This window comes from Protopterus annectens, chromosome 14.part0 (genome assembly GCF_019279795.1).
Source record: "Protopterus annectens isolate FY-2018-M chromosome 14.part0, PAN1.0, whole genome shotgun sequence".
NCBI lineage: Eukaryota > Metazoa > Chordata > Ceratodontiformes > Protopteridae > Protopterus > Protopterus annectens.
The window spans coordinates 722,039,334-722,062,343 of NC_056748.1; the positions used below are offsets into that span (position 1 = coordinate 722,039,334).

The window sequence follows — 23,010 nt, forward strand, 5'->3', positions numbered from 1 at the left end:
CAAAGATCATGAAAGGAACTGTTTTCTTGTTTTTGTTTCAAGTTATGCATTACAGAATGACTTACTCTTTAAAATACCTTTGTGAAGCCCTGGCTAGGCTGAGAGTTCAGTCTTTACATCACTTGATTTAGATAGCTCAGATCTGGACCAAGAAATCTGAATGTCTATGGGCCATCAAGCAGTAAAAGTATTATCTAATTACTCAACTTATTTATTTATTTGACTTTGATTACCAGGGTAAGGCACTTATCATAATGGTCCTTTTTCAGACCCTGCCCAGGAGTGTAACACTCAGATTAACAATACATTTGCTGGGTTACAAAACTAGGAAACCACTGAAGAGCCTGTTTGCCAACAGTGATGGATGATCCATTTCCCTTTTATTTATTTGCAGGACTGGTCAGCAGAAACCTGGGAAATGAAGTCCAGAGCATTAACATTGTATAAATACTACACCAAATACAAATACGTCTCAAAAACAGAGACTTTCTAAGAGGCATGAAAACTACCAACCTGGCCTTTTTTCCAACATTCTCGAAATACCTTCCAGTTTTTAATGTGTTTAGGATCTTTCAGCCAAAGGAAACACCTATCACAGAGCCACGCATGTGGAATATCACTATGAGGTTTATGTCCCTCATTAAGAACAGCTTTTTTGAAGTCTTTTTTGTCTTCAGGTAGCTCAGCATTTAATTTTGGCTTTGATGTCCTGTTAGCTGGAATCTTGTTCTCTACAACTGAAGCAATTATATCATCAAGGATGTTCGGCATACTTCTTCCCCCTTTACCAACCTAGAAAAAAAATGGATTATTCGATAATTCAAGGTTACTTGCACATAAACGGACATATCTCATGAACTCATAAAAAACTATTTCTACACAACTCATTAATTTATACTATACAATGAACTGCAACTATCTAACAAAAGAAACTGTTTTCCACAGACCTTAAACGTGTTAAAAATTAGCATACCGATGCTAACACTCATAATGAATAACATATGCTTTACTAATTATATTCCAAAACACAAATTCTGTTCCAAATATAAACTTTCCAAAAGCCACAATGTAACACATTCTGTTTTGAACCTTACTTAGATGATGGTGACATCTGTAACTACACAGAAAGGGGCCTTGCAACCAGTTTCAGCAATTATTCAACTGACATAAAGAAGCTGTTTCCACCAACTCTCTCCTACCTCACTTTAGAACTGCTCAACTTTTTTTGCCTGCTACTGCAACTTTCCCAAAGATGGAACTCAGCAGATGCTGAACCAGTTCTGAAAAACAGCAGACTCCCTTCTGTCAGCATACATGCTGCACCAGCAGTCAAAGTCACTAAAAGACATTTATATAATCATTCATTCATTCATTCATTCATTCATTCACATACAGTGAACACTGTGAAAACACAGCCAAACCTGAGCAACATACCATAACAGCACAACAGCAGTATGTCCTAAATGATGGAAATCAAGGCTAGTCTGAGCACTTGCATTTTCTGTACAGATCTGACAAAACCATCTGTCTGCAAACTCAGTGGTTTAGGCTTGCTGCCAGAACTTGTTACATGATTCTGGGATCAAATGATGAGCCTTGAAAGATAGTAACAATTTATCCTGTTGTACTCCTGTGCCCTCAATCTGCCACCCCCACCCACATAAACATTACTCTGGGTTCTATCCCGCTAAACCACAAAGCTGGGTTAGTACTCGCAGAAAAAATCTACCAGATATTTGTCAATTTCTAAAATATTCCTTTTATTTTTTTTAATCTTCTATTCACTGTTCTTAGGTGGTGGTGCTGCAGTAGCGTTAGCACCTCACAGTAAGACGTTGTCCTGTTCGATTCTCAGCTACAGTATCTTCAGTGTGGAGACATGCGCGAATGGGCGTACCTTCGTTGAAGGTTGTATGTCAGGGCCAGCAACTCGGCATGTAAAAATCTACTGCCAATCATTAGCGGACCGGAGTTCCGCTGTGGCGACCCCTAACCGAGAAAAGTAGGAAGACACAACAACAACACTGTTCTTAACTCCATGGCTGAAGACCATCAAATATCAGCCACTGTACTTCATTTCTTCCCTTTAAGGTGAGAGTTGTTGTTGCCCACTTGTTCGTCTCTGTTGAGACGAGAGACACTTGCACCTATTCATTCTCACAGTATGTTCTCAACCCCTCACCTGGGAGTGATGTAAACAGCTGCATCACTACAGGACCAGCTGTACTCCACTACATTAGCATGCATGCTATCACATGTGCTCACTCTGTTTTGGGTATGGCCTTCTTGCCTTGCCTCAACAGTCAGCCCTGAAGCAACAAACCTCACAGGATTGGAGCCACTATTTCAGGCAGACTGGGAAAAAAACTGTGCCTCTTCCACCCCTTACCTCACTCCTCCAACACCTGAGCCATAACTGATCTTGGATCGTCTGGACCGCAGTCAGAGCTTTATCCCTCTGCTCCACAGAGTTGGGTTATCAGTCTTCTCCATTTTTGAAATACTTCTATCACATTAGTAGCAAATCATTAAAGATTGAAGTTAGAAAATAATGACAGACATTTGAGTTACAGACTTCTTACGATTCAGAAAATTCATGCTATTGCAAAACCTTGTATTCTATCGACTTTCTAAGTTTGTAAGAGTAATATTTAAAAATAGTCCCTATTTTTGGTCCTTTGTCCCTCTTTTATTTATGGCTTTGTCCAGATTTCTTGCTGTAAGAGGTTGAGAAGTAGGTTAGCAAGTTAATTTGGTATGATAATGAAGATTGACAGAAATATGCTAGAAAATTTTTAATTTTTTCAACAGTCATGTTTGCTAACGTCACATGGTAGAAACAGAAAAATGTAAAATCCTTCTCTAACTCTATTATGCTTTTTGCATTACAAAGTTAACAGTACAGCATGTAGAATTGTATCAACAGCAAAAGACAATACAGAAAACACATGGCCAAATGCCAACACAAAGATTACAACAAAGGACCTAGTACTGACAGTAAGTCGAATTTTGAAATGTACTGAGCATAACTTAAACATTGGGAATGAAATCAGGGACTGCTGATCAATAAACAACTCCACACACAGCTGGTTCTACTCAAAGGTTCACTGAGGTGATCTGATAACAGCATTCAGCTGAACATCAAGCCTTTGCACATTACGTGTTGATTTGGTCTCTGATTCTCTCACTACCACACTAAAGGAGTGACAGAACTTACTAGATCATAGGACTTTCCAACAATACATTTCAAACAAAGGGATTCCATACATAATAATGGCACTAAAAGTACATCACATTCAAGTAAGGCACTGCAGTCAATGTACTATGGCAACATAAACAGCATGCAAGTATATTTTACTTGATGTCTTTAATTTATAATGCATCAGAAAGCCTTTAAAGAACATTGCATTAGACAGGGGGTTGTGTGTGGCCAGCAACCAAGGAAACTGCAGTAACTGTTAAGTGCTTGACAACAACCACACACTGTTTCAGAGAATGGCTGATTAAGATGCGTTAATGGAGAGAATGCTGCAGATGTCACATGCACTCTGCAGTACACTTGGGACAGTTACCTTCCATGTAAACAGCCATTAGCAAAGGAAAGAAGGCAGTCTTATCTGAAATCTTCTATGTTGACAACTTCTTGACAAATGAATCACTCAGACAGTAACATGCTGAAACTAGAATACGGAACCTGGGAAAGACACTCCTAGTTTTTAAACACCAAGTCAACAGCAACAGATACGGATGTGTCTTCAAGTTATAAATATTAATACACACCTTCATACCAACAATGCAGCCTGGGTATTAACAAAGCAAGTCAATAATGAAAATGTTAATCCAGCAGACTTTGGTTCGACTCCTACAGCTTCAGTCACAATTGTAGTGGTTCCCCTAAGTCACACCAACCTCTAACTTATTTAAAACACGGAAACGCCTACACGCTACACTTTCACTGTACAATACTTCTGTAACTAACAGATTTATAAAGTTTCTTTTTGTAATTATTCTGAAGACTCTAGTTAGCAAATGTAAGTCTGCTGCCGCTGTACAGTAGACTCATGAATACTAACATTTTAAATTCTTACACCCTGCTAATGGGCCTCAACCCTTCCCTAAAGGGACCACATCTAAAAAAGGAAAGCATATATCAGACATGTTGCTCTAATTAAATCAATTACTTTGCATGTATTCAATTTCAAAAGCATGCAAGAGCAGAAAAGGCAGGGTGCCAATTTCATACTGCAATAAAACTCTGCTGCTCTTAAAAAGCAACACATCCCTCCAATAAGTAAGACCATTGACTCACAAACAACAAAAAAAAAATGAAAATAACTCTTCCCCAAATATGAATGAAGAACTTCAGAAAGTATACCAGAATTCATGCATCCACACTCACCGACATGAATGCAGTGCAGTGTTGCAGGACATACTAGTGAATGTCAGCCCATTTGATCCTGTTCTGCTATGACACGGTGTGGACTATAAAGACTGAGAGAAGACAGAGACAACTAAAGTAATCATATCAGTCTCACTGGCTCAACAGGGTAAACAATTGCCTCTGATGTCACAAGTTCTGCAAACAGAGTTCTGTCCTTGCACCAAGTGTTTAGGCTCATCTTCCAATGCTGACAATTCACGTATCAAAATGAGTAGGGAAGGTTCTATGATGCCCCTGGCCACATATCCCCTAGTAAGTACTCATGCCACTGTTGTATTCTTTGGATGAGTCATTATACCATGGTTCCTATCTGCCTAACCTGGTTGTAACTCAGCGGGCTGGCACTTAAAAAAGAATTAAGGACTTTTAATGAATAATGAACAGCATAACTAGGTGATTCATATCTTGTACTGTTACTGTCACACTTTGTGTAATAAAGCATCCTACTTCTCCACAGATATCTCATACCAGCTACACTTCAGTAACTTAACTCAGTTTTACTCAAAGCATCGGTAGCACATACCAAGTTAACATTTAAATTAAGAATCACGAAACATTGCTTCATTTCTTTAAATTTCTGTTGCAATACATTCTAACATTTTAATCCTAATACAATAAAAGGACATATTGCATTGTTTTTTGTCTGACAGAAGTATTTCCTTTATGCATGATATCTGTATTAAGTTTATACCTTCACCTGATTGCCTTTGTCTGCTAATCATTGCATAAAATCTTAAATAGTGCTTTGTGACAATCATTCCTTCCAAATTACATTTTTATACATCTCCACCTAATAATTCCTATTTATCTTCCATGAACATTTTAGTTAAAACCTTATGATGGTTCCTTACCTACACTGTGAAAGTGGGCATTTTTAAACAACATTTGATAAAGGTATGTATGTTGAAGGTCTTCACACTGTTGTATCTTTTGGCTTTTCCCGGTTAGGGGTTGCCACAGCAGAACTCCGGTCCGCTAATGATTGGTAGTAGATTTTTACGTACCGACTTGCCAGGCCTGATGCATAACCTTCAACGAAGGTACGCCCATTCACGCATGTCTCCACACAGAAGACGCTTTAGGTGAGAATCGAACAGGACAACGTCTTACTGTGAGGCGACAATGCTACCGCAGCACCACCACCGCAGCTCTTCACACTAATAAATTATATTGAGAAATACAACTTTCACCCAAGCTAACATCAAAATCGTCCATTTTGCTGAAGTTCCTCAACTTTTCTTTACTCAGATTACTATTAAAATTGCCTCATCATATCAGACATCTTCCATGTCATCCACTCTGTGATTACCAGTTTAATCCAGTACAGACAGTTGAAGAGCTGAAGTCTACCTCAGGACTCAATGACTACAGATACAGAGACCGGTCCTGAATAGAGCCATCACAGGATGCATGCATATACTCAAAGGCACACAACACAAAAATGGTCAATCTAGAAAATTGTCATTTTACCTATGGCATGTCCTTGGAATGAAGTAAAACACCAAAGCAAAAAGCAAAGACCAATGTGGACATTGGAATAACATGCATAATATGTATAGACGGTAACCAAACACAGAATAAAACTGGAGGACCAAGCACTGTGGGGCAGCAGTGTTAACCACTGTTTCACCTTACTTCCATGTTATCAACTAAGTTCCCATAATTTACTTATTTTTTACATAACTGGGACCTAACAAATCAACAAACTTCACTGTTCCCCATTTATCTCTACCCCTGTAGAAGACATCTAATAATAATTTAACTATATTTGACAAATTTAACCCATCCTGAACACTCCATGTCCCCAAATGACTAAAACGTTCATTCTTCCACTGACACCTATTCAATATCTTAAAAAAATAAAATATAACTTACATTTCTAAGCCAGTGTATTACAGTCTCATACAAATGGTCATAAAACTATTGACATTTAGAGTTAATATTTTTATGTCACTTGCAGCTCTACTGCTTCTGTTAAAACAGTTTTTTGTTAAACCACATTTCTATCTGCATGGGTTGGTGGCAGCTCAGGTGAATGTAAAATATCTCACTACACTTACTGGAAACAGTTTGGAATTTATTAAAATGAGAACAACAAAAATACTTTAATAAAGGCAAGAAACGGTAAGATCACAGGCAATCAAACAAGATCAGAATAAATATATATAAGAAAAATATGGAAAGAATAGCTTTGTCTGTTATGAAATTAATTTCAACCATAGCCAAAAATGGTTTTATTAAATAATGCATTTATACCCCAGTATCATTGTACAATACTCCCATCCACCTGCTCTCTTTCCATAAAAAAAAAAATACCCAGGAAAAATATCAAAAAGTGTTAAACTGTGCTCCTAAAGTTAATACGCATATACTATAACTTCACAAGTTACTGCCCCAATGGATGAAGACATCAAGATACGAATATTTATCTAAAATTTTCATAATTCTAGAGCAGTCCAAGGCATGAGAATTTCAGTAGCTAGGGCAGGATGAGAGGGGCAACTACCCTTGGTGTATAGTGTTGGGCAGGCATGATCTGTCAATCCCAATACTGTTTTTAAAAGACGGTATTGCATTTGCAGTTAAACTTGAGCACCGTAGCACTCGATGTGTGGCTTAAACTGTAACAAGCAGTTTGCTACAGTTCAAAAAGAAATCTTTTTTTAACTAAAACATGAGCTGTAGCGCTCTGTAAAGGCAGGGTATAAACTGTAGCAACAACTTGCTACATTTGTAGCAAGCAGTTTGCTACAGCTTAAAAGAAGACTTTTTTTCTCTTTTTTTAATTAACTAAATCATGCATTCTGTGCAGGCAGAGTATAAACTGTAGCAACTGTTTGCTAGTTTATTACAGTTTAAAAGAAGAAATTATTATTTTTTCTTTAACAAACTGTGGTGAAGGAGGGTCGGAACATGGTACAGAAATAGGACCTGAATGACTGGGGTGGGAGGGAGGAGGTATGTGACATGCATCTGGCCACCTGGTTGATGAGTTGATGTACCAGTAGAAGGAATGTCTTTTTTTTTTTTGCTTTTCAATGGAAGGGGGGAGGTTGTGGATCTGCTGTAATAAGCTGATCTTTATAATGCAGTGATTGGCTTAATACAGTATAGTGCTTCTTTTGCTGTTCTTCAATGGAAGAATGGGGGAAAGTGGATCTGACTGGAACATTTTTTTTTTGCTCTTCACTTGAGGAGCTGAGAGGATGGGGCACTGGTTCATGATACTGGCACAGGGAGCTAATTAAGCCAGATACACCTCTGCACATCATACACACTATTTACAATTTTACATTATTTGCAACCCTATAAAACCATTCTTCTTACTTCATACAAAATATTACACAATACAACTTTAAATAAAAATACATAAATAAACTTAATACAATTTTCAGATCCAAAATTCAATACACTCAAACAACTTTTATTCACCTCATATCTTTCTCCATAGCCAGCCCTTTATTTCTTTCAATGCATTTTCATTCACAGTACTTTCATTACAAAATACACTTTCACATATCCTTTTACATGGCATCTATAATACAATAAAATAAATCTTGTCACTTTTCCTTTCCTCGCTTGTTTTCCAAACCCTTTCCATTTCTACTCATTTTTAAACTTTTCACAAGAAATCTTAATTTTCATACAATTCTGAACTTTCACCTACATTGCATTATTTACACACTCTCTTCCAATGCTTTATATTTATCAACATTTTAACAGTTAACTTCTTCAACATTAACCACCACAAAGAATCACTTGCTTCATTAAAAATTTGAAATCATTAACTTCTTTCATATATATAGTTTTTCTTCCATCCTCCCTTACTTCTCTCTGTGGATATAATAAATAGCATTCCTCCTATATTTGATGACATTCTCTCCTTGTAATATAATATTTCCCAGTCTCTATTTTCTATAACTTTATTCATATATTATTTTCCCTCCGTCTTTTCTTTTTTCCTCTTCCTTTACTCCATATTGGCTTACACTGCAAACTCAACATTTCTCTCACCATATATTTTCTTTTGCATTTACATTTTTAGCTATCCAGAACAAATACATATACATTAAGTATACATCTGGGTTCTTCAAATTTAACCCTTTTTCTCATTTCTTATTACATCTTATACCTTTTTAACAGGATTTAATCTTATCCTCCAAATGAAAACGAGAAAAAAACATCCATTATTTCTTTTTCCATGTACTTGGAAATATACAAAACTCAAACCAAAAAAAAAAATGCTGAGATAAAAGTGGAACAGAAAAAAAATGGAAAGTTTTGTGATTGCTGATCGTGAGGATATTTTGGTAACAGCAAATCAAGGGGGAGGAGGATCATCAGCATAGGTTTTGATGGATTTAATGAACCAGGCTAATCCAGAAAATGTTATGGTTGCAAGACAGAGCAATTTAATGAACCAGTGATCAGTTAGGAAGTAGGAGAAAGTATTAACAGAGAATTAGAGAAGGAGGGGAGTAATGTGAGTCTATCTGTTGCATGCCCAGACGGTGGAGAAACAAGCTTTAAGGGTATGCCCTGGTTATACGGTTTCAACATGAAATAAGGTAGGGATTTATGTTTGCAAATGCACTGAAAAAGACTGGAAATGCTGAAAAAGGCAAGGAGAAGTAGCGGGTATCAGGGGCTGCGGAAGCGCCTCACTGAGTACCGGCGAACTGGAGACTGGCTTAGGAGAAGCGTTGTCGGCAGCTTTGGACCTAGGTGGCCTGTCTCTGTCTTTATCTTTGCGTTTTTTTGGAATTCCGGTATTCGGATGGCTAATCAATGACATTTCTGGATAATTAAACCGAGAAACAAAATATTTAGAGGTGAAAATATAGAGACGACAGATAGTATGCTGATTAAATAAAGCACAAAACCGACAGCAAGGTACGTCGTGATCAGGGCCCAGGCAAGGAATACAGTACGAATGAAAATCTTTATGAGGTATTTGCTTTCCACAAGTAATGCAATTATTAACTTTTACTGACATCGGTAAGGAGCAAGAAAAAGTTTCACCAATGGGGTACTTAGCTTTAGTTGAAGACTTCGGTTCTGAAACTCGAAAATGAAAATTTCAGGAGTCGGCTGACTGGCACTTGCGAACTGCTTCTGCTTCGGACACCACACAGCAAGAAAGATTGATGTAATGGCATCGGCTGCATATTTTATACCCCTTGACGACCTGACGTCATGGAAGAAGGGACATCATTCGACGCAGGACTCAAGACTTTGTTAATCAGGTCGACTGAGGGCTACTGCAAGCAGATAACCCAAATGTAATGACTGCAACAGTGAAACACGAAGAACATCAACAGTAGAAAAAGGATATACAAACACTGACTACTACAACCTCAAAATACACATACATAATTTTTTTCGTGAACACCTAAGAAAAGGCAGAAATGCTAGAACAAAAAACAAGAAACCGCACAATACTGATCCACTAACTGAACTAACACTACTTACACCAACACCTAATGTGTACAGGAGGAATAAGCCAGAAAAAAACAAGCCTGGTTTAAGACCAAAAGGGATACAAGCTGGAGCTCAACAATTACACTGCAATCCCTCAAGGCAGCAAATGAGATCTGGGCTAGAAGGGGGTGCAAGGTATTATGGAAAGAGGAGGAAGAACTCTACAGAGTTGAAGTGTCTTTGAAAGGCCGGCATCAAATTCAATAACTCACAGGTTGAATCCGGACAGAAAACACAACACTGGATCAAATGAATAACAGTAAATAACATTGTAATTCCCTAGAGATCACTTTCAAAGCACTAATACTTGCTGCAAAGCAGCTACACATGCATACAAAAACTGTTCCAGAAAAGTCTTCCATTTCCTTTTTCATTTTAAATAATGTAATACTCTGCAACTGTGTACTTTTTACTCGTTTATGTAACATTGGGTTGTGACTGAAACGAGCCATATTAGAATCCCCCCCAAGTTATCAAACAAATAAAATACGGAAAGAATTAATTAAGTTGATACACAGACAGTAAAAAACATGGGGATAAACCACATATAACAGACAAAATTATAAAACTTCTCATGCCTGTATGGAAACACTTACATGAGACGCTGTAGAATAAACTGGAGCGAAAGCAATCCCAGCATCTGTAGACCCTAGACGAAGCTTTCCAGCTGTTGTGGTCAGCAAATCTCGTAAGGTTGAGCCAGACTCACTGCCGTGAGAAACTGGAGCTGAATTTTTACAGTTCATAGACAATGGACTTTCCAAATGATCTTTCTCATCTTTAACTTGTTTGCCAACAGGAGTTTCTTTATTTTCTGCAAACAAAAGAATTCACAGCATTAATGAGTCTGTTACTTAAGTTTTTTTTTTCTAAATCACCCCAACTGCAAGTAAACTAATAAGAATGTTTAAAAGTGATTAGTCACTATACATCTTTCTACAAGAAAACCTCTACTGTGGCAATATTGTGTCACAACATTTTAATGAACTTGTAAGCAAGAAAAAAATGCCTTACAAGAACCAAAGAAAGGCAATGTGAAGGCTTACTTACAAAATGCTGAGCTATCACTGCTGTAAGAGTTCAGAAATAAAATACTTTTTCTCTTGTAGTTAGTATAACATGGAAGCAAGACCCCACTGCGTGACTTAAGACCTGCATTTATGAAATGTTGGGACACTCATTGCTCAATCTCAAACAATAAAAAATACTGAAAATACAGAAGAATGACTTTCAAACATCGCGCTTCAGCTCTAAACTTTCTTTTTTTACAGCTGAGCAAGCCTCGTTGCATCCCTACACCCCCTGAACTTGTGTACACCAACCCTAAGATTGCATATCTTGAAGAAAAGAGGATATTATGAGAAAGGACAATCTTGGACTTAGCATGTCCGAGTCTTAACTTTCAGTCATTCAGTCTCCACATTTCTGGACTCGTCATTGGTTACCTTAATGAAATTTCACATAATCTAGCCATAACCTGTGAAACAAAGTAGGGAAGGCAAATGTTTAAAAGTTACAAGCATTAATGGAAGATGAAGTAATACCTGTCTATGTTCTTGTTTGACTCCAGATTAGATTTCTTTAACTGCACGTAAGAGGAAGCTTGCAGTTCTGTCAGCACCCTCTGACTTCCATGAGTATTCATCTGAAAGCCATACATTTACCTTTCTTCTCTTATTCTCCTGTTTCTCATTCTGGTCTTCTTCTTTGTTAAATTTTGTTGTCCACTGGCTCCTGTCTTCCACTATATAATGTACTTAACCTTTTGCCATCTAAACATCTCTTTCCAAACCATCCTACAACGCTGCTTTCTTCCATTTTTCTTTGCCTTTTCTGTAGTCCAGCATTTTGTTCAACTGTATACCTATCCAGCATAAAGATCTGCTGCAAGTTTGGTAGTATGCCTCAAACATTGTGGAGCTATGAGGAACATGGGCTTTTTAAGACCCCAAATGAGGAACATTCCTCAGAATGAAGTACACTTGAGAGGTATGGATACATGGCAGCATAAGTAGATTTGAAAATAAAATTCAAGGACAGCCTATATTAACAATAAGGTGTACTACCAAATCTGTTAACATTTTCAGCATGCCAGAACATTTCTATTATCTTAACATGCTCTAAATGTAAATAAAATTTGTTACAATATAATCTGACACTTGCACAGGTACCTACCTAAGGTGCCGATTTTTCAGGCACTGTAACGCTGTAGTAAGGATCAGCTAAACTTTTATTATAGTGTTTTATAAAAAATACTTTACAAAACAGACTACAATATACTACTCTTGCAAATATGTTGAGTTAAACATGACTTATTTAAGTTGGAACTCCAGTACAGTACTAATCTAGGTCACAAATTGTCAAGATGACCATGCTAGTATATGTGAGTATGTCACTGTTTGTGCAATGTTCTAGATGTCAATACAGAAAAGAGACATTCCATTTTATCACCACTTTTTAGTCAATTACGGTCCTACTCTTTGCAAATGGCACAGTGAGGAACCAGAGTAAGACCTGTCCATATCTATGGATCACACTAATAGCCAGCATTTATTGCAGAGCACTGTGACATGCTGCACTCCGTGCCTTTTTAAAGACTTTCTCTTAAGGTATGTATCCTGCTTTCCATACTGTGACATCCTTTACTATATCAAAGCAAAAACAAGGCATCATGCATACCAAGCCACACATCTGAACATAAGATGATGGTCATAATGAAAACGTCCTTTGAAACTAACCAGGTGAATTGAGACAGAAGAAATTTAGATTTCAACAACAAAAACTCCTATACAATATATGAAGCACACATCTTGGCAGTTTAGCCAGTCTGTGAAAAGATCACACATGTGATCAGCACACCCATCTATCAAATTAATAAACTAAAAGTTAATAAAGAGTACAGGTGACTGCAGTTATTCTAAATCAGTCCATCCATCCACTTTAAATGCCTTCTTTCATCCAATTTAGTGTTACAGAGATATAGAGGCAGTCCTGGTAAATAGGTGTTATACAGGAACCAGCCCCGGATAGGACACTAGTTCACTTCAATGAATGTACTCATGTGCCCACCCAGGAACAGTTCAGCAGTGTCAGCTAAACTGTCCAGATATGTTTGGAATGTGGGAGGAATACGGTAACCAACATGAAGACAAGAAAGAAATACAAGCTATACACTTAAGACACTGTAGCCAATAATCTAACAAGGGGTCCAAAAAGTTTGAGGCAATATAATCACCATGCCAATATACCATCAACTGTGCAACTATGATGGGTAAAAGACACTTCTCTACAACTCCTAATAATAAACCATATACAAACTCTTTGAATCAAAAATGAAAGTGACTTTTGTGACTTGGTCTACATGTTCAGAAGTAGAAAAATATGCTTTTAATTCTGCCCTATCCCTGTATTTTTATCCTGGGAGTGTGCACATGTTGTACAATGGAGCCATACAAGGAGTAGGTATGCAAGTTACCTTTGCATCACTTTAAATAGCTTCATGCCATGAGTATAGGCAAAGGGAAAGGGATAGGGTGGTCCTCAGTGAAAGACCTGCTCTGGTAGAGGTTCTAGTCAAACCTAGAACAGAAGCTGCTGTTATAAAGATGATAATAAGCATGGCATACAAAATATTACATGAAACCTATAAGAATTGGTCAAAAGAGGCTTGAAAAGATTGGGAAGAGAGACTTGAAAAGCAATTTATAAGGGCACAATGGGAGGACAAAGGTATTGCTCACAAATATGCAACAAAGTCCAGGAGTTATAGGACTTTTGCTTGAAACTGAAGTATATTATACCCCAAGCAGACATCAAAGAATTTTTCCTCAGGTAGATGAGGAATGTTATGAGATGGCACATTTTAAAAATTTACTACAAGTCCTCTGTCAGACATGTTGTGGGAGTGTCAGAAATATTGGGGGAACAAAATGTCTAACTAAGGAAATGATTCTTTTGAGCTGGGACACAGGATTTGAATTGTCTAGATATAATAAGCCCTTATTAATTCTGTTAGGTGTCAAAGAAGCAATTATTAGAAAATGGAAATCAAATCGAAACCAACTGTATCTGAAGTTTTCAACATTACAAGAGATAAAAGAACTACAAGAGGGATCTTTAGAAAAGGAAAGGAACAAACTACTTAGAAATAAATGGAATTTGTGAAAACTACACGCAGAACAATGTTCAGGAGGAGGAGTGGGTTTAAGGGAAGGGAGGAATTGAGCAATTTATGCAACGTTGGACTAATAGATAATTGTTATAAAGAAAGAAAGAAAACAAAACGTAATGTATACTGTGTGTGAAATGAAAAAAAGTTAATGTGGTTTGCTTTCTTTTCAATTAATGTATGTGTGCCCATGTCTTAAGTGATAACTTAATAACAGTGTTAAAACTGAAGAAAATTCCTGACATGTGCTATTTGAAAGAATGCGCCTTGGCAGTTGATTCTCTGCCACTATGGAGTCATCCACCCCAAAAGCAAGAATATCCCCAAACCATCCCCGCGGGAGGCAAGTAGGCAGTGACCCCGGAATTCCTCCCGTAACTGCTGGCCTGCTGGCATGTTCCATTGCTAACTGATCACAGTCTCTAAAGCTATAAATTGACAAAATGTCTCAGCACCAAGAGGCTGACCTTTATTTAAAGGAAGGAAAAATGGAACTTAACAAAATAGTGGATCCTTTTCATCTATGTCTACCCAGTACAACCATCAGGTATGCAGCCACTTGTTGGATCCAATCTGGCCACCTGACAGTGCTCTTATCCTTCAGCGCATTTAAATTCTCTCCTCCCATAACTGCCCTGTGCTCTCCCTACCAACAGATCGAGTTTGCCAACCAGGAAGCCTATGCTATAGAGTGAAGAAACATCCACCCATCCAATTAGAGTACAGCGACAGAATCCCATGCTGCCCATTTTCTTGGGTGGCATCTTAACAGGATAACTTTCTGAACAGAAGCTTTGAAAAAAGCTGGATCTAGATATAACATCCAATTTATAATGCTTGGTAAAGGTGCGCAACATTGAACATGTTGCTGCAGCATATACTTCATCCACCAAAGAACTTCTGAAGAAGACTGTGGAGGTTACTGCTGTGGAGATTGCAACAGATCGCTTTTGGTTTAGTGGACAGTGTTTTGCTATTGCAAAAATAAATAGATATAATGCAATCAGACAGCTATCTGGAAAACATTTTCTTGGAAAATATCTAGTCCATTCTGCTCTGGGCAAATAATATGAAGAGTTGACAATCCCTTATTAAAGGTTTGATTCTATGGAGATAAAAAAACGTACCTGCCCATGGACAGCTAAAGTGTACAAAAATATCCTCCCTTGCTGGAACAATGGGAAAAAAACACTGGGAGATGTAATTGGTTGGTTCAGATTAGTCTCTGAAGCTAGTTTTGGAATGAATGATGGACTGGTTATCATAGTAACCCTGTTGCTGCAAATAAAAGGTATGGGATAGTGGATGACAGGGCAAGCTCAGAAATTCACCTGGCTGAGGTAATTGCAACCAAGAACAGGTTTGCACGACAAAAAATTAAATAGAGGCAGAAGCTGGTTCAAAGGGAAAGACTAACAATATTGAATGGGAAGGAAAGTCAGGTACTTTATTAGAGGATGCAAAAGGGACAATCCTCTGAGGAAGGCCTTCCAAAGTTTGTGTGAATCCAGGATCCAGGGAATGTGTTTTGGGGTCTATATTAAAAGACCGAAGAGGTGTTTCAGCAAACACCTCTTGGTCCACACGTAATGAGTGAATGCACTAAAGCGCGAACGCTCAAAACAGCGATTTCTTTCCCTGGGAAAGAAATCACTTGGCCATCCCTGTGTGTTTGCCCCTTTCCTCACTGTAGTGCGATCTCAGAGTTGGTATATTTAGTTGGGAGTTGTGGGGGCACAGCCCCCCACATTGTTATGTTTTAAAGTGTGTGTGTGTTTGTGCTAGCGGTTTCTTTCCCAGGGAAAGAAACCGCTGTTTTGAGTATTCACTCATTACGTGTCGACCAAGAGGTGTTTGCTGAAACGCCTCTTTGGTCTTTTAATATAGACCCGTTTTTTGAATCCATGATGAAAAAACATGTATACAAGTTGCACCTCCATGGCAGAATAACAAGATCTCACCTCAGAAATGGTTGAAAGGAAACTTAATACATCTAACCTCGTTTCACAGTGCAGAGGGAGAAACATTTCCATTTGCTTTTTGCATTGCTCTTTGGTCTTTTAATATAGACCCGTTTTTTGAATCCATGATGAAAAAACATGTATACAAGTTGCACCTCCATGGTAGAATAACAAGATCTCACCTCAGAAATGGTTGAAAGGAAACTTAATACATCTAACCTCGTTTCACAGTCCAGAGGGAGAAACATTTCCATTTGCTTTTTCAAACCTTGAGTGAAGACTGCTTTTGTGAAACAGAGAAAATATAAAACATTTAGAAACAGGAATCTTTGCCCATTATAGGAACTGGAAATACTATGCAGTTAGCTTGAGATTCTGAATGCCGGGATGAGGACAACTGAAATAGAAGATCTGGTTTTGGATATAGACACCATGAAGTCATTTTCAAATGAGGCCCGAGTAGAGGAAACCAGATTTACTTTGGCCATAGTAGGTTAATGACAATTATCATAAATTTGCAAGTAGATATTTTCTGAAGAAACTTGGAAATGAGAGGAATCGGTAAGAGGGAATAGAGAAGCACATGGAACTATTAACAGATCAGAGCATCCCATGGTTGACGGCTCCCTGAGGGTATCAAAGCAAAATAGCTGTTGCATTTGTTGTTGGAAGGGAAAGCAAATAAATCACAGCAAGGCTGGTCCCAGTGACTGCAAACTTGCGGAGACAATGAATGGTTGAGGTATCACTTGTGAGGCATTTGGTAAACCTAGTGAGCCTGCCCACTACACAATTGATTTTCCCAGAATGTGTATCATGACTATAAAGTGATGCAAATCCATTACACATTGCAAACCCTCATGGCCTCTCTGCAAATGAGGTAGGACTTGCTAAACTACAGACATGTTATCTAATTGAACAGTTATCATTTAAGGGGGAAGGAGGACCTTGAATTCCTTTACCTCCAGTATCTTGATGTGAAGGTTGGTCTCTGTTGGTGTCTAAACTCCTTCCCTCAAAATATCCCCACCTCCACCCCGGAGAGGAGGCATAAGTGGTCACTGTCACAGACAGGGATGGCATTATGAATGGTCTGCCTAGGTATGAATGATTTGCCTAGCTAGATAGTTGGCAATGTCAGCCACCACTGTAATATGGTTTTTGCCCATTGGCGTTATGTGAAACGGTCACTGAAGAGTGGTCTTACAACTGTGACTACTGTAATGAGAACATCCACTGAAGGATTCTCATGTAGAATCAAACATGGTTGATCTTGACACCATAAAGCCTAGGGCTTTGAGAACCAAGGATGTAGGATGTAAGTCACTTTGTATGATTAGCTGCACCATATTCTGGATGGTCTAAACTCTTTCTGGGGAAGGCTTACTGTATACATTCTTCCATCAAGACAGCAACCGACACTTACCCCACACAGTCACAGATCAGCTGCAATCACCATCATGCACTTGGTAAACACACAGGGTGGAGGCTGTAGTGACGTCAAAGGGCAAGGTTCTGAATTGATAGAGACTGGCTCCTATCTGGAAGTGCAGGAACCATCTGGAATCTTATGCAATCTTTATATGAAGGTAAGCATCTTGAAGGTCTGTACCGCATATCCACCTTCAGATATGGCAAAATAACTTGTATTCTGACCATTTTGAAATGGATCTTCTAACACAAAGGTTTAGGATGCTGACATCCAGAAGTAGCTAGAGGTTCTCTTCCTTCTTTGGTATTAAAAATAATCTGGAATAGTTTCCAGACCCTATCTGGTCTGGTGGAAGGTTCTGAATTGATAGAGACTGGCTCCTATCTGGAAGTGCAGGAACCATCTGGAATCTTATGCAATCTTTATATGAAGGTAAGCATCTTGAAGGTCTGTACCACATATCCACCTTCAGATATGGCAAAATAACTTGTATTCTGACCATTTTGAAATGGATCTTCTAACACAAAGGTTTAGGGTGCTGACATCCAGAAGTAGCTAGAGGTTCTCTTCCTTCTTTGGTATTAAAAATAATCTGGAATAGTTTCCAGACCCTATCTGGTCTGGTGGAAGCTCCTGGATGGCTCTTTTTGCTATGGAGACCTCCTTTTCAAACATTTTTTGAGCTGATTGTGTGGAACATACGGAAATGGTTGAAGTTGCTAGGAAGGATTTTGGGGAAAGGGTATAATATAACCTCTGGGTATTACCTATCATTATCATGACGATTGTCCAATTAGCTGAGTGGTGAGATCAATGCCCCACTTCCCAGACTGCCTCCAGAGGTGGCAAACCATCATACCTACAGTTTTCTTTAGTTGTTTTCTTCATTTATTTGTGGGTGACTTGCACAAAGGATCCAAAGTTTTTTCTTCTACAGGCCTTTGGAAGCAATTCATGTGAGTTAAGTTATTCCACACCATCAGAACAAACATGCGCAAGCCATAGGTGTGCTTCTCCATTCTACTTATCATCGTGGACACTGAGTTAGGACATAGACAGCAGTAGATCCATCTGAGAGTCCTCTTTTGGTGGCTGCTGCAACAATCAGAGAGTCCACCAGCAGATCTTTTGACCAGTATTGCCCATCTTTAAGAGGATGTAGAATCTTGTTGGGTTTCTTGGTGACCACATTAGGTCTAACGAAAGGACCACCCAAGAGGGAGGTAGAGGATGCAGAAGAGTAGGCCTCAAAGATCACTTTCTTGCCTAAGAGGGTGGGTCAGTTGTTTAGGATTCCCCCTGTGTCATCAATTCAAGGACTTCACCAAAATTAGACATCTTCAAGAGGGGAATGTGAGGAGCACATCTATCATCTAAGTCCATGCCTGATGCAATAGTTTCTGTAGGGAAGTCCATGTGTTTACTTTTACATGTCCTTTGCTTGGGTATCTTTGAATGGGACTGGTCAGAATCTCATGAAGACTTGGTGTGAACCTGCAGCAGTTCTTTGAGGATTCCTATTCTACTTTACCTCTGGCAGCAAAGATGAGGTGGCTGAGGAGCTTACCGTAGGGTATCTCGGGGTGGAGCCAGTGTCAGTGAAGGATCTGTCAATCATCTCAATGGGGAAACCATCATCCTTTCCTTGACCTAAAAGCTGGACCCACGATCCATGTGCAGCGGAGACCCTAGTCTGGTGCCAAACTAATCTCATCCCAAACAAATTCTACGTCTCCCTGCTTTTACTCTGATGGTAAATCTATCACAGGAATTCTAAACTTAGGAATATCTTCTAAAATTTAATATTATATTGTAGAGAATGAATGTATCCTACCTGTTAGTTAACATGTATGTCAAAGTCTCTTCTATGGAAATTGTATGTCAAAAGTCTGTCCTTAAAACTATGTTTTGTAAAAACAATTGTTCTCTTGGGACTTGTAATCCAGTTGGGACTCTCCCGGTCAACAAATGTAAAATAAAAAAGCAGACATGAGCAGCTCAGAAGACTGAAGGCCTGACACTGAAGACCCAGTCAAAATGGAGATCGCTGCTAAAAGCTCAAAGGTTGAGGACATCAACACCATGAAAGGCTTCAAAGACAATGCCAACAACCTGGCATTGAGCAGCCTGTCTCGAGATCCACTTGACACCAAAAGTCTCTGCGTCAAGTGTGTTGGCTGCATCAAGGTCAGCATAGAAGTATAGTGCCTGTCAGGTCCACTTCAAAATCCTAACTCTCAAAATCTATAAACTCAAAACAGAGACCAAAATCTCTAAAGCTCAAAATACTGAAAACTCATGTTTCTTCAGAATAGAACAAAGAACAGTGTGACCCATAACAATTCTCCCATCAAAGAAATCAAGTTATGAATGACAGGAAGCCCTCTATAACAACCCATAGAAGGATAAAGGCAAGACGGCTGAGATGGCTACAGAGAGAGAGAGAGACAGAGAGCTACAAGGGCTTTCTCTTTCCAGAGATAGACACACAAGGCCTAGATATCCAAAGCCTCTTGCCTTCTCCCTTCCAAGAAGCAGTCTATTCTGATGGCAGCATGTGCATATAATTCAAAGTATAAATGTATACATTTTCTTTTTGCTGTAATAGGTAGTAGCATTCTTTTACAGCTGGCCTCCAAGGAACCTGCTCTTCTGCTTATGTACTGTACAGTTACAGGGCATTACATTACATATCTGTTACAGTGGAACAAGACAAATCTGTCCACCTAGTCCACTCTTTTAATGTAACAGCACTGTGTTGTTGCCTCTTACCAATCCTTTCTGTATCCAGCAGGTACCACCTTGAAAGATTCAGTTGACAGGAAATCCACAAATTTCACTGGTAACACATCCCATTCCCTCACCAGTAAAGCCGTGTTCCTTAAGCTCAGACTGAACTTGATGCTCTTAATCTGCTATAACTGAGTATCCTCCAGTGTACTACCTTTTTCAGGTTGACTTCCCCAAACTGTCCACTTAACATTATATGTATCTATTCCATGTTCTTCTTCCTCTGCCTACCTTCCATACAAAATAAAATCCAGTTCAGCAAGCCTTTTTTGCCCCCCCCCTTTATTCCTCATATTTTTGGGTGGGGACAAAGAAACTCAGGTAGAACACTTTCTCAGTTGAAAAATTTTACGTGTAGCTTTACAAAACTGCAGTTTATATAAAAATATTTTCTGCCCACTGTAAGCCACCAATGTCTCTTACTACTGACTTTTATCCACCTTTAGAGTTTTGGAATTATTTTCCCAAGCAGTACTTTGACTTGGAGCAAGCAATCTATGCAGTACTGGTCACATAGTGTCCCATAACATTTATGAATGGCTTATGAATAATATTTTCATTACACCTTGCATGCTAATGCGGCTACTTTCTAGTCTCCACCAAAGGATGAACCTACATCAAAATATTTCTTCCTAATGTCCATACACGTTCTAAAAGTAACTTGTCTATTTCTCAATGTTTTTCAGAAAAAAGATTTAACATATAAAAAAAAGGACAGGTGGACATAAATCTCTAAGTATTTTTAAAGTTAGGCAAACAAAGTTCTATATAGTTTTCAAATATTACTTGGCCACTGGCATTTTATTTTTAATTTGCTGCACACACTACCATTTCTACCATACCTTTCTTTTCTTCTCTCGACTTCTGCTCTGCAAGGTCTGCCAACCAGTGCAATGGTGACTGTGACTCTGGTGGAGTTAGCTTGCTGTCTGTGCTTGTGTCACTTGCAGGGCTTGTATTCCCATTAGTCTCTGGTTTGGGATTGGTTTGTTTCTGAGCATCAGGCAAGCAAAGAGAGATTTTGTTGCTGTGATTGAGAACATTTTGAAGTACCTGAAATTAATTTAAAAAAAATCACAATCTGAATCTTTGTAAATTTACACTAAATTACAATATTCCACCATTTCTAGGTCTGTAATGAGTTTCTAAGAGGTTACTGTACCACTGCATTTTATAAGCATAATATGTACTCTTGGGTATTCTAAATTTACTATTATTAATTCTGTATGTGTTTTTGTCCTATTACAGCTCCCGTGCCAATGTAGATGTAGTCTTGCTAAAATGTTTTCACTCTCTGTTCCTTCAGTATATTACTATACTGTTCTATAATTGTGTCCATATATATATATATATATATATATATATATATATATATATATTTACACACACACACACACACACACACACATACATATAAACTTACATTTGTAATCCTGTATGCAACTTTGTAAAAATTATGGTGGCTTAGCTTAAAAATGTTCATCAGCTCCCACTTATGTTACTAATGCCAAATATGCTTTTTTGCCTGGTCTATCTTTGTGGCCTGGCTGGCCACCAAAAAAAGCTTTGAACAGTGCATCTAACCAATGGATAAATGTAAAATAAATAAGTAAACAAGAAATGCAAGTGGAAGCAATTACAAAACATATTGTTCTTCTTGAGTCCTAAGCTGCAGTTATGGAAAAGGACAAAAAGAAGACAGTTTGAAGAAGACCAGTATTTACCATTCTCATAACGCATATCAAAAGAGTGACGATCGGAACAAACAGAATGACAGACCAAGGAGGGGGTAAATGATCAACATGTAGCAAGGCAAACAGCAGAAAAAAAAAGAGATATCAGGTATGAGACAAACTACACAGTCTTTAGAACCAAATTAATCAATCACATCACCAATATCTCTGAATGCCAATGTTTCCAGAGTTGACCAAGCGAGGACACCTCTACTACAAAAAGTATTTCAAAACAACATATATGAAATGTCATCTGTGAAGATGTATAAACAATGTTTAATTTACTGTAGCACACAATATCCCTGTGATCCAACATCAGAATCCTTTACAATATAACATGCTATTTTTCACTGTGTCTTTTGAAAACGTTCACTATACAGTTCCTCTTCTAATTAGATATTTACTTAAGGAAATACTTTCAGATTTCCAGTGCTTGTTATCAATCACTACTACTCTTATGTACAATGTCATAGTATGTCCTTGGCTCAGCTCATAGCTGAAAAGGATCCTTAGTCCAGCCAAGGAACCCAGAAATTAAGTAAGAAAATCAGTCAGTCAGTCAAGACATAACATGTAAAAAAGTAAATGTTCATGGTGTACAGTTGTCAAGAGGTTAGCCAGCAGAAAGGCTGAATGAAAGTCATGCTAGCTAATGGTGTCAAAGGTGCATGGGTATGGGTCTCCAATGTACCATCGCCGGCTTCATTCATTAGACCACATGAATGCATCTGCTCTTTTAGTTAAGAGTGACTGGGATGAAGGTTGCCACTGCAGATACTGTGGCTAAGATTTTCTGAAATTATCAAGTATTTTTTTTCTTAGACAATTGCAATCAGTTAATCAAGCTATTCGTAAGGCCATTCTATGACCGGACAACATTTTTAGATAGCAAAAACTCAAAAGTAAATTTGGTGACTGACTGTTCTTTAACATTAAATCACAGTATCACCAGGACTTGTCTAATCAGTAAAGCACAGATGTAGTTAACATGTTACAGAGACTGA

At 38.3% G+C, this 23,010-nt stretch overlaps 1 protein-coding gene across 2 annotated transcripts in view; it reads right to left on the bottom strand.

The window, feature by feature from the left end:
- Nucleotides 1–23,010, bottom strand: part of JMJD1C (jumonji domain containing 1C) — a 304,550-nt gene that overhangs the window by 88,686 nt on the left and 192,854 nt on the right. For both annotated transcript variants that reach the window (XM_044056466.1, XM_044056465.1), the window contains exons 13-15: nucleotides 21,116–21,326; nucleotides 10,519–10,736; nucleotides 514–792 (exon numbers count right to left, since the gene is read on the bottom strand). In XM_044056466.1, coding sequence (XP_043912401.1) covers nucleotides 514–792; nucleotides 10,519–10,736; nucleotides 21,116–21,326 — 708 coding nt within the window. The remainder of the gene's footprint in view (nucleotides 1–513; nucleotides 793–10,518; nucleotides 10,737–21,115; nucleotides 21,327–23,010) is intronic.